This window comes from Barbus barbus, assembly GCF_936440315.1.
Source record: "Barbus barbus genome assembly, chromosome: 9".
NCBI classification, from domain to species: Eukaryota; Metazoa; Chordata; class Actinopteri; order Cypriniformes; family Cyprinidae; genus Barbus; species Barbus barbus.
Genome location: NC_136737.1, coordinates 15,298,418 through 15,310,598, shown reverse-complemented (window position 1 = coordinate 15,310,598; position 12,181 = coordinate 15,298,418). Strand labels below are relative to the sequence as shown.

Sequence of the window (12,181 nt, the reverse complement as noted above, 5' to 3'; positions counted from 1 at the left end):
GTATGTACACACACAAATGCTGGGTTAAATACAACTCAGCGCTGGGTAAAATATGGATGAACCCAGCGATTGGGTTTTTAGACCCAGCGGTTGGGTTACTGGCCAGAAGGTTGGGTTAAACATGTAAACCACACTCTCAGAAATAAAGGTACAAAAGCTGTCACTGGGGCGGTACCTTTTCAAAAGGTACACTTTTGTACCTATTAGGCACCTTTTAAGGTACCAAAATGGACCCTTTAGGTACAAACATGTACCTTATGAAACTGCCCTAGGGACAGCTTTTGTACCTTTTGTACCTTTAAGAGTGCAACTGTTGGTTGAAAACAACTCAGCATGTGTTCTGTCCAATATTTACCCAGCACTGGGTTGTATTTAACCCTGCATTTTTTAGAGTGTATTTATGTGTGTGTGTGTGCGTGTGTGTGTGTGTGTGTGTGTGTGTGTGTGTGTAAATATTTGATCAAAAACTGATTGACAATTTTCAGTTGCCTTTTATCATTCTGCAGGTGATTTTATTTATTAAAATGTGGTTTGAGACATTTTGTAAATGTATATTTTTGATTTATTACTTCTGTTATACTTTACTTACTTTACTTACTTAAAGTAAGTACTTCTGTTATAAATACTAAAGTAAATACTGAAGGCTAGCTAGCTGTTACAAGAGATAAATCTCAGTAATTATGAGGTTTTGGTTCAAACTGCAATTACACAAATTGAGTGTTTTCTCTAGCGGTGGTTTTGTGTGTTGGTCAGACAAGATTCAACTTTATAATTAAGGTAGATTTTAACTGAAAGGTGGATATTTTTGCTCAGGACAAGTGTGTTTCCTTTTTAATTCAAAGGTAAGCTCACAATAAGTAAACTTTACAAACAAACAATACATAAATATTATAATAATAAATATATATACAATGCATTTTGTATTTGTTTTATTTATTTATGTTGTAAGGCAATAATTTATTATTTGTTGAATTTCAAAAATAAACCTACCCAGAGAAATATTCATAGACTTACTTGTATATACATTTTCTATTAAAGGTATCTTGGTAAACCGAGATGAAGTGTGGGAGTTTTTCAGCCTCATATCCGAGAATTGCCTCAAGTACGCAACTGCATCAGCAACGCAACTGGCTGGAAGTATCGCCCATCCCAGAAGCATAATTTACTCGGGCAAAATATTTATACAGAGGCGGACCGAAATCACTTACAACAAGCCCATTCACGAAACCTAGTGGAAACAACCCAGTTTAAGAGCTCTCTAGACTTCTTACCAGCCTCAGTACTTTTAAGGAACGCCGCTGCTTCAAACATCTCTGTAAAAAAGCAGCCTATTCAACAGCATCATGAACTTTTTGGCTGTACTACATTGTGTGATACTTATTTCAGTTTGTGAAATACTTGAAGATCATCGAACGAACGGTAAGTGAACCACTTTACAATATTTCGCTTTTCATTATAGATTTCTTCAGTAGTTTGACCATTTTAAACTAATTGTTACCAATGTAGGTACTAATCGAGATATTACCATATGTTTGTGTGTGTGTGTGTGTGTGTGTGTGTGTGTGTGAAATAAACACACGTTGGAGCGTTTTAAAGAAATCACTAATGTTAATTTATAGTAACGTTACTGACTTTATAAATAACAAACTTACGTTTATTGTAAGTACCGAGCTAGCAGGTGTTGCTATGGTTACCTCCTCAAGCAAAGGCGATTTCTGTTGACAAGCGTAAACTTTAAATTTAACATTTGTGGTTACTGAAATGTTGTTCGAAAAAGCTGCATAAACATATATGTAAAAATAATTCATACTTTTAAGGCTACCAGACGTTTTCTTTGACCCTCCTTTTATTGGTAAAATAATGTTAATTTTGCAAATGAACGGAAAGTCGATGCACTTTAGATTTATTGCATTGTTATTTATTACATGCTCTGTTAAATGTGTGACATTAGGTTAGTTAAGAACGTATTTAGAAACTGATAGCTAACATTTGAGCAATAAAAAAGAAGGCATCTTTACAATCAAGTTAAGGTTGCTCTGTGCCTGCTCACAATTCAGTGTAAAGACTTAATGCCGCATAAAAGCCAGACTAAAAGCCTGCTCTGACTTACCTCGCCCCTTAGTATAAAAGTATACAGTTATATTTGTATCTGTGTAAATACATTTATGCCAGCTCTGAGCAGAATTAAACAGTCTATGTAATGACAGCTAAAATGCCACTTCTGAAGCGCTTCTGTGCCACCTTTGGAATATATAAAGGTTTTACTTATTAACAAAGATTTGAAATATTTTCACAAAGTGTCTGAGAAATCAGTTCCTGTAGTCCTGTAAAAAAAAATCCCTTTTTTCCTCATAACATATGACATTTTATTGGGTATTATGACATATCTGAGGTCATCTTTGTTTTAGTCATCAAATACTTTCCAGTTTCTTATGTGAAGGAATGGAGAAAAATGCATCACAATTGATGTCAGGGTTATATTGTTGGAAATATCTCTGAGATGGATTATGTATGTTTTCATTCTGTATTTGTTTGTCTAGCTGGCATGTGCTGGCTGCAGCAGGGTCCTGAGCACCGCTGTGACATGGTGCTCATGAGAGGCGTGAGCAGGGAAGAGTGCTGTGCGGCCAGCCGTCTGGACACTGCCTGGTCCAATACCAGTCTGCCTATCAATGAAGTCAGCCTGCTGGGATTCCTGGGAATAGTTTCCTGTAAGCCGTGCAGAGGTACAGACTTGTATTTACTTTCCGTTCTAAGATCTCAGCATGTAGACTGGGTTGTCCCGTTCCAACTTGCTGATATCAGTCAGAGACTCTGTGCTGAAGTCTTCTTGAACTGGTTACTACACTCACAGAAAAAAGGTGCAAAAGAAGTACTCCCCCCCCCCCCCCCCCCCATGTGTGTTTAAGCCTTCTACGCACATTAGAGAACATTCCTCATTTGCAAATTAGGGCTAAACCCATTTTGGCCGAGGAGATCAAATCTAGTACTGTAGGCCAAATGCTGGTTTGGAGAGTTTTCTTTGCAAATGTAATTCTTCAGCAAGTTTAAGAAGCGTGGATCTACACCAGCTGTTTTGTTTAACTTTCCACGGCTGTTGTGGAAATAATTTACTACTGATCGCCTTGGCCAGGTACACAGGTTCATATAAGGGCTCCAAACCTCTACTATTATCAGACATTTTAAACACAGAGTGTTATTACTAGAGTAAACAAGTTAGCTGACGTGATCATTAGAAAGAACTTCCTCAGCCCAGTAAGCCCATAATTGTGCTCAAAATTGTAGTTTTGTGGCTTTTAGTGCATATCTATTAGCATTGAGGTAATCTGTATAATTGTGCACTCTTAAAATTCACTTTTAGCAGGTAATTTTAGCAGATAGATGCGTTTAAAATTTATAGTCATCCTCCTCCAGGGAAACCAAGAAATTGAGGAGTCATCCTGCTCTCACTCATTTCATCCAATCAAATGCTCTCCAGAATGAGAATGTTCCTAAAGTTGCAGTGACATCAGTAAAATTTTGGTGTCTGAAAATGGTCCATTGTCAATTGTCAACAGTGTTGTGAAGTCACTTTTAAACCATGCAGCTTTTTGTTGGTCAGTGCGACCAGCTTGACCAACATTGCACATCTTTGTGGGGAAATAATTTGCTCTTACACAAAATTCCTGATCACATAGATTCGGATTGAAATGACTGTCTTTCTATCTTTCTTTCTGCCAGCTAAAAACTGCCAAACAAAGATAAATGTGACCGCATCTTAATACAACTCGATTCTGATTATCAATAGCAAGTTGTAAATTGAAATCTCAGATTGTGTGGATTTTCCCTAAAACTAAATTTCCAGATTGTGTGAATTCCTATTGAAATGACTGGATTTTGTCTGTAAAAACTTCTGAACAATGATAAATGTGACTGCACCTTAATATGACCTACATCTGATTAGCAATAGCACTCTGCAATGCAAAATTCCTGATTGCGTGAATTTTGCCCTTATACGAAATTCATAATTATATGGATTTCGGTTGAAATAACTGGATTTTACTTGCAGAAATTCACTGAAGAATGGTAAAATGTGACTGCACCGTAATATGACCTACTTCAGATTAGCAATAGCAAGTTGCAAATCGAACTTTTTGTTGCAAATTTTGTGTTCGTCCTCACACAAAATTCCTGATTACATAGATCCCTATTGAAATGACTGGATTCCATCCTGCACTTTAATACAGCCCATATCTGAATAGCAATAGCAAGTTGCAAATTGAAATTCTAGATATACATTTTAAATTTTTCTCTCAATTTTCCCTTAATTCAACTATATTTCTCATTATGCATGAAATGAAAAAAAAATAGTTTGACATAATAGCAACTACATTTCCCCCCTTCTCTCTCCTCCCTCTCTCAGCAATCACTCTTTCCCAATGCTTATTGGAAAGCAGACTTGTTTTGCCTTTTCTTCTTGGCGATAACTGAATTCCAGCACACCTTAAAGAAGCGGTGTGGTCCTCATAAGCCTCAAACACAATCAGCATCATTAGACACTTGGGGTGAGGAGGGTGAAGAAACACGGGAAGTGAAAGTCTGTTATATTATTTGTTCCATGGCGTTATCATAAAACTATATGGACTGTCGGACCCTACTGTGTGCCCTCCCCAGCGTGTTCTCAATGTCAAAATGCTTCAAAGCATTCCTGAAAGCTCAACTCACGCTTAGCATCTGTCCGGCGCATTTCCTTACATTTGTTTTTTGGGGCAGACAAGGCCGTTCGTAAATCATGTGTGACTGCCGGCGGATCTTGAGGAAACATAACTGGGTTATGCTGGGATTTCCAGTGGAGGTGGAGGTATCTGATTCTGCCTTGAGTGATTTGGTTGGCTTCACAGGGAAGGGGAGCAACAGGATATTAAAGAACTTGCAGGAATGGGAACCATAAGCTGGGATAATGGGGCCTGAATCGCAGAAGCAATTTCTGATGTGTTTTGTTTGCTCTGGCTTGAATGGAGTAGAATAGACAATTATTGGACAATGTAAATGGATGACTCATTGATTCAGAATGGCTCAACTTGCAATTGAGTTCAAGAGAGTTGATGTTAGCATGGTTCCAAACTAATGGCGTCATATGCTTAAAAATACAAATATGAGGTGACAGAACTATTTTATCAACACTTTTCAGTATTAAATTAATATATATGTTTCCTTATAATCAACTTTTGTCCACCTACTTTGTCTGACAGAGAACTGCGAGGGGGTTAACTGCAGCCCTGGAAAGGTGTGCAGGATGAAGTCTGGACGTCCCCAGTGCATATGCTCTCCAGACTGTTCCAACATCTCTACTAAACACGCTGTGTGTGGGAGCGATGGGAACTCATACAAGGATGAGTGCGCACTCCTGATGGCTCGCTGCAGAGGTCACCCTGACCTGGAGATTATGTACCAAGGGGAATGCAAAAGTATGCTGCTGATTGTCAGGTTCCACATGCTGAGTCCATTATTGTGGTAAAATGTTTAGCAGACTGACTGAAAAGCTTCAGCTTCAGATTATTACCAGGACAGAATTATAAATTCATATTTACCATATGTATTCTGATAAGCTTCTAATAATAGTTACCAGTCCCTTGTGAAAATGTGCACTTGATTGTATTGAATATAAGTGACTGCAAACATTACATTAAGTTTGCACGCAAGTCTATTCTTTCTTATTTGTAAAGTACATTATTTCTAGACTAAGTACTCTTTTTAAACATATGCTAAAATGTACTACTTTTTCACAAGGGATGTCCAAAATTAAGCATTAAATTTGTCTTTCTGTTTTTTTTTGGCCAAATCGTGTAGAAAGTCGTTTGGAACCTGGTGGTCACTTGCATGTTGCATCTTCTTCTAAATATGATGTTTCCATAATTGTCTTGATTCTTGACACTATTCTTTCAGAGTCCTGCTCAAATGTCGTATGTCCTGGGACGCATACCTGCGTGACGGACCAGACCAACAGTGCTCACTGCGTCATGTGCCGCACTGCACCCTGCCCAATGCCCATGGTCACTGAGCAAACCATCTGCGGCAACGATAACATCACTTACCCCAGCGCCTGCCACCTGCGTAGGGCTACCTGTTTTTTGGGTCGATCCATAGGGGTCCGCCATTATGGACACTGCAGAAGTTAGTTTTTACACACCTGGAAGATTCTGATATATCCACATTGGACTTGTTGAACTCATTTTAACGTTGTGTCTTACAGGTAATGAAGGAAGTGAGGAGAATTCACTCTTCTGAGGATGTCAAGAGCAGATCCACTCCCTGTACATATTATGATGGCACATAAGACGTGAGAGAACCTGTTTGAAACCATATAGTCTCACAACACGGTTCTCTGTTCCAAAGAACCACTACTAGTATTTTATACGCATGCAATTCATACTTAAAGAAAATGTGTGGTTTTAACAGGAGAACTGAACTGATGAATTGACAATGTGCATATTGTAAATATACTACAAGCTACTATTTATTGGAGAAAAGTAAGGAAGTCAGTGTTATTTATGTGTTAACACCATATATCCATACATCAGCTGCCTTTATCAAGGTATTTATTTTGTAGGTTTTGCTTCAGTTTTCATGTACACGTCAAAACTGAATAATGTAAACGTGCACATTCCCGTACCTATGAATTTCCTCATGATTACTGGATAAAAATGTCTATTTTTTTCACAAAGAGATATGTGTTGTCAATTAAATATTTTAGAGCATAACATTTGATGTTTTTTTATATTATTCTATGTTTTTAATATTTTATATTATTTATATATGTTTTATGATTATATTAACTATTAATTCCCATGGTTTTCCAGACCTGGAAGTTATCGTTTTAAAACATTTTCCTAGTTTTCTAAGACAGTGGGAACCTTGACATGAGCACTCTGTATGCCAGACAAAGTATATCAGCATTGTCAGTCTAGAACTTTTTGACAGCTCTACTATGAACAAAGCACATAGAATTTTAACCAGCAAAAACGATCACCAAACACCACTGAAATCTTCTTGAACATTCCTAAGTACAGCTTTCCCAAACCGTGCCTCTCTGCAAAAGCCATGTGGAGTCACAGTTGAAATTCTTATGGACATGGGAGACTACTTACTCATTGAGATAAAGTGTTGTGCGTGTACTGTTTGTATTCAGAGGGATTACTCAGCCAAAACAGCTACGCTTCCAGGCCACATTCACACTGACGTGAAGACCAAACTGAGCCACCCACCAAGTAATGAAATTACCAGCTACAGTGTGATGGCAGCAGTTTTTTACGAGGATGCTGGACAGTGAAATAATGTACAGTACATTCTACTGTTGTAATGGTTTTCACATTGTCGGGTTGTGTTTTTGTCGTTTTGTGTGTGTTTGAGTTTGAGTTTTATGGTCGCTTGACCTTGTTATATACTTAAATGGTCATAAGGAGAATTTCAATGACTAGGTGTTTTATCTGATTCCCAGTAAATCGTATTGTGCTATGCAAAAAAGAAGAAAAAAAAATGGTAGATGCAGATATTTGTGTAAATCATCATTGTACAAGTTTGTTCCATGCATTCCTTTCAGTAGATATTTAACCTTCCTGTAAATAGAGACCTTTTGCAGTATCTGAATATATACTGTAAAATTCAGTTTATTCAATTGCATATTTTTGTACTGTTTACTTTTTTTTTTATTAAAACAAAATTAATGTTCTGTTAATATGATTCTAATGGTTCTTGCTGATTCATGATTAAGATTTTGAAGCCCAATTCATGTAATTCAGTTTGACAAATTGATAAAACAATTAAACAATCAATTGTTTAAATATACAGATAAAATAGATAAGATAATTTGATAAATTAAATAAATAATATATATATATATATATATATATATTCAATATATAATGCTATTGACATTTAGAAATAATGACATTTAAAAAACAAAATCCCTATAATGGAATAAAATGTCTAGAAACATATTTCTTGTCAATTAAATATTTTAGAAAATTTCTAATATGTTTATATAAAATTTGATGTGGTAAATATTTAATATTAGTTGATATGGTTTTTATTACAATTATAATAATTATTTATATGGGACATTGAAATTTTAAAACATTTCCCTAGTTTTGTATATTTTGTATAAGACCATGGCTATTTCAACCTTACTGCAAATAGAGACCTTCTGCAGTATCTAAATACATGTAAAACTGAATTTATTCAGTTGCATATTTTTATATTATTCACTTACATTTTTTAATTAAAAAGATTTTACTGTGTTAATATTAGTCTCATAATTGTTGATGATTCATGCTAAAGATTTTGGCCCAATTCATGTCATTCAATTTGAGAAATTGTTAAAACAATTAAACACATCGATTGTTTAACTACTCATATATAATAAATACAAAAAAAAAAAAATATATATTTTTATTTCAAGTTATTTTAAGTTAAAAATATTTATTTCTAATATTTCATAATGAAGTTCATTTGAGTGTCAGGTCTCTCAGAGGGTCCCCAGGTGACCATTGCAACATCATGGTATTGTGCAAAACACACAAAAAAAATGAACAGGAGTTCTTAACTCAAAGAATTTACTCTCATTAGTCTTTCTAAGTATTTAAAGTTCTAGATTTTGCTCAATTATATAACATTGTTGGGGAGTTGGAAGGAGTAGTCTGCTGTCTGTGACTCTGCCCCTTAATTAACAGTGGCAGTAGTGAGAAATATAGGGGTTATTGACTCATTTTCCTGTCTGAAAAAGCTCTCTTGTTTTTCCCCCTCTTTGAGAGGCTCGCCTGAATCCTGACTGCACTCCGCATCTGGTTTAACTTTGAGAGATGTTTATATTCTGATCCAGGGCTCTTTTATGACATTGGAACTGGAATTAATTGTTTGCTCTAGCAGGCCATAACAATTCCATAAAAATGTTTGTAATGCATTGTTTCGACGTCTCCCTTTTCTCCGTGTTTAAAAACATAGCTGTTTCTGTTAGTCTAGAATGTTCCACAATAATCCTGAAAGCAATTTACAGGCCTGATTGAATTTTCTTGTTATGACAGAAGAAGGTCGTCAGGTGTTCAGTGTCTGAAATTATGTTTGCCTTGTGTCCAAATAAGAAACAAAGTTCTGTTTGTTTGGGTGTTCAAGTAAATCCACACTGTACACCATATAGAAATATAAGGCGATCTTGTTATGTCTAACTTAGAAGGTTTGCCACATCCTGGAATGAATTCACAGCTGATGTGACATTTTTATTCAAAATTCCATCTCTAGAGAATCACCACTTGTGCGTCACTTGTGTTGTCGTACTCATTATGAGTGGCGCCCCTAATTTGTTCATGGTGTGTGTTGTTCAAAACGTCCAGGAAGTGCAAACCAGACGGTATCAAAGCATTAATAATTACGTGTATTGACACACACAGAGCAGTAACGTTAAATGCCGTATGTTGTCAGGATCTACTATTAAGCATTGCAGCATGCATTTGCTGGATGAATATGGGAAGGGAACCTGATGAAAGACAACTAAAAGCAGCTTTCGACTGCTTACACCGTGTCTTAACAGACAGATGAGATAAGACTTTAGCGGAAAGCAATCATCCACACCAGACACGACAAGACTACAAGACGAGACAAAATCAATGAAAAGTACATACGTAAACAAATTATTAAAAATTCAATCATTTTAACATTATTCAAAATACCCAATAACACTTAGGCTATTTGCTGCCACAGAGTTCAGTTTCATAACGTTCTTGTTTCTTGTAAGTTATTTTCAATACCTGAGATAAATTAAGTATTGATTAAAGTCAAGAAAGAATGACATTCAAACTAATTTTAGGATTGTACAAAACACATAAGCCTACGTACCTGAGATGAAAATTGTCAGCTGCGAAGTTGCAGAAATAAAAAACTAGTCTAGCGAGTCTAGCGAGTGTGTGCATAGATACTTCTGGTTGTGCTAAACGCCAGTGCAGAGAACCGAAGAACTCATCTTGGTTACTTATGTACTCAGATTTCATGGACTATGGAAACGCTATGAAAGTTACAGAACGGCCTGAACCGCAGCATCTCGTTCCCTAATCAGGGAACCGTGGTTAAATACATAACCGAGATGTTCCCTCTCATAGGTCACTTCAGTGCTGCGGTGACGTCACTGTATGGGAATGCTATACCATCACGCCTGACGTACCTTAGATAACTGGGATCCGAGGAAAGCATCTGCTCAAGCGGAAAGAACCCGGGAGCCAGGAGCCGTCCTCACATCCCAACTGTAGAATTTGACGAAAGTGCTCGGTGAGGACCATCCTGCCGCAGCACATATATCATCCATAGAAGATCCACTAAGGAAGGCTTGCGACGAAGCCACCACCCTCGTGGAATGAGCTTGGATTCCCAAAGGCGAAGCGAGCCCGCGCGCCTCACAGGCTAAGGATATAGCCTCAACCAGCCAATGGGGCATGCGTTGCTTTGTGACAGCACAACCTTTATTTTTATTCCCAAAACAGATGAACAGCTGGTCGGACCAGGCCTTGGTCACAGCAAAACCTTCACCAATCCTGGTGCGAAGTCCATGCACAAAGGTGAAATAGAAAGAGCTTGTAAATCCCCAACTCTCTTGAGGGAGGATAAAGCTAACAATAGGACTGTCTTTAGAGTCAGGATTTTTTCAGTCACAGTTTCCAAGGGCTCAAACGGATGTCCTGATATCCCTTGCAAAACAATGGACAGATCCCATGATGGAACTCGCGCAGGGCGGAAAGGCCGCAGCCGTCGTGAACCCTGCATAAATCAAGAGGCCAGGGGATGACGGCCCACTGAAACGCCGTCTCGTGGCTAGCGGATATAGCTGCCACGTTTACTTTAAGAGTGGCTGGCATTACTCCCTCTGAAAAACGACTTTGAAGAAACTCCAGTACTGAAGTGATGGGGCAGCAAGCTGCATCCATATCACGACTCCTACACCAAGTAGTAAACAGTTTCCATTTGAAGGCATATAAACGTCTCGTAGAAACCACTATTAATAATTAATTATAGTCTCGGTAGCCTCCGCTGAAAGACCGGGACATATTAACTCATTCCGCTCAGAGTCTACACCCACAGTTTCCATAAATCTGGCTGTGGAAGCCAGATCATTCCCCGTGCTTGCGACAGCATGTCCTGTCTGAGGGGAATCTCCCACGGAGAGGCCGCTCACAGATCGATCAATTCCGCAAACCACGGTTGAGTGGGCCACCACGGAGCTACCAGCAGCAGTCGCTCCACACTGTCCGACTGTATTCTGGATAGCACTGCTGGAATTAGCCGGATCGGAGGAAAGGCATACAAACTGGTTCTGGGCCATTCGTGGGCTAGAGCGTCCAGTCCCAGGGGCGATGGGGGGATAGGGAGAACCATTGTGGGCAATGCTTAGTTCGTGCTCGACTCGAGTAAGTCCACTTCCGCTTCTCCAAACACTCGCCATATGCAGCTCAACGTTTGAGGGTGCAGCCTCCATTCCCCTTCCTCCAGGCTCTGTCTCGAGAGCATGTCTGCTCTGAAGTTCAGGTGCCCTGGAACGTGAACCGCTCGGATCGACAGAAACCTGTCCTGAGTCCACAGAAGGACATTCCTCGCCAGCCTGCATAGGGGGCGAAAGCGTAATCCTCCTTGGTGATTCAAATAAGACACAACCGTTGTGTTGTCCGTCCTGACTAACACATGATGGCCCGTTCAGCAGTCTTGAAAAATGTTGGAGAGCTAGAAAGAGAGCTGTTTATGTGCCACCCTCGCTGTACCTCCGTTCATATTCCGTGGGCTGGGCGTCCTTGACAAACAGCCCCCCAACTGTCAATGACGCATCCGTCGTGACAGTCTCGAGGCGAAAACAGGCCCCCAATCAAACTCCTTCTCGGAGAAACTTGGACGACATCCAGGTCTTTAACATGAGAACACTCCTCCGTGTCACTGAAATCGTTCGATGCGGATGACAACGGGGAGAAATCCTTTGGCTTTTTATCCACCATTGAAATGGGCGCATGTGAAGTAAGCCTAGAAGGATTACAGGGGAAGCTGCTGCCATTAAACCCAAAAGTCTAAGGCACAAACTCACCGTCACTGTACAACCTGCTTTGAAGTGGCGAAGGCATGACATGAATGACTGAACGTGCGGGGGAGACAATCGTGCCCTCATCGCGCGAGAATT

At 38.8% G+C, this 12,181-nt stretch overlaps 1 protein-coding gene across 2 annotated transcripts; it reads left to right on the top strand.

The window, feature by feature from the left end:
• Positions 1-1,164: 1,164 nt before the first annotated feature.
• On the top strand, positions 1,165-7,718 carry LOC306874790 (follistatin-related protein 3-like). Of its 2 annotated transcripts, XR_013784658.1 has the most exons (6): positions 1,165-1,419; positions 2,541-2,726; positions 5,232-5,447; positions 5,926-6,153; positions 6,233-6,319; positions 7,169-7,718. XR_013784658.1 is itself a non-coding variant. In XM_079425038.1 (5 exons), the coding sequence occupies exons 1-5, from the start codon at positions 1,344-1,346 to the stop codon at positions 6,265-6,267; spliced, it is 741 nt and encodes a 246-aa protein (XP_079281164.1). In that variant the 5' UTR covers positions 1,165-1,343; the 3' UTR covers positions 6,268-6,738. The 2 variants fall into 2 exon arrangements, 1 of the variants encoding a protein (XP_079281164.1); XM_079425038.1 differs by lacking the exon at positions 7,169-7,718 and having other exon boundaries at positions 6,233-6,738.
• Positions 7,719-12,181: the final 4,463 nt, after the last annotated feature.

Excerpts from the sequence above, each read along its gene's own strand:
- LOC306874790 (XM_079425038.1), top strand. The coding sequence starts at position 1,344 with ATGAACTTTTTGGCTGTACTACATTGTGTGATACTTATTTCAGTTTGT. Across the intron at positions 1,420-2,540 it reads TGAAGATCATCGAACGAACG|CTGGCATGTGCTGGCTGCAG; the intron begins GTAAGTGAACCA and ends TTGTTTGTCTAG. Across the intron at positions 2,727-5,231 it reads TTCCTGTAAGCCGTGCAGAG|AGAACTGCGAGGGGGTTAAC; the intron begins GTACAGACTTGT and ends TTTGTCTGACAG.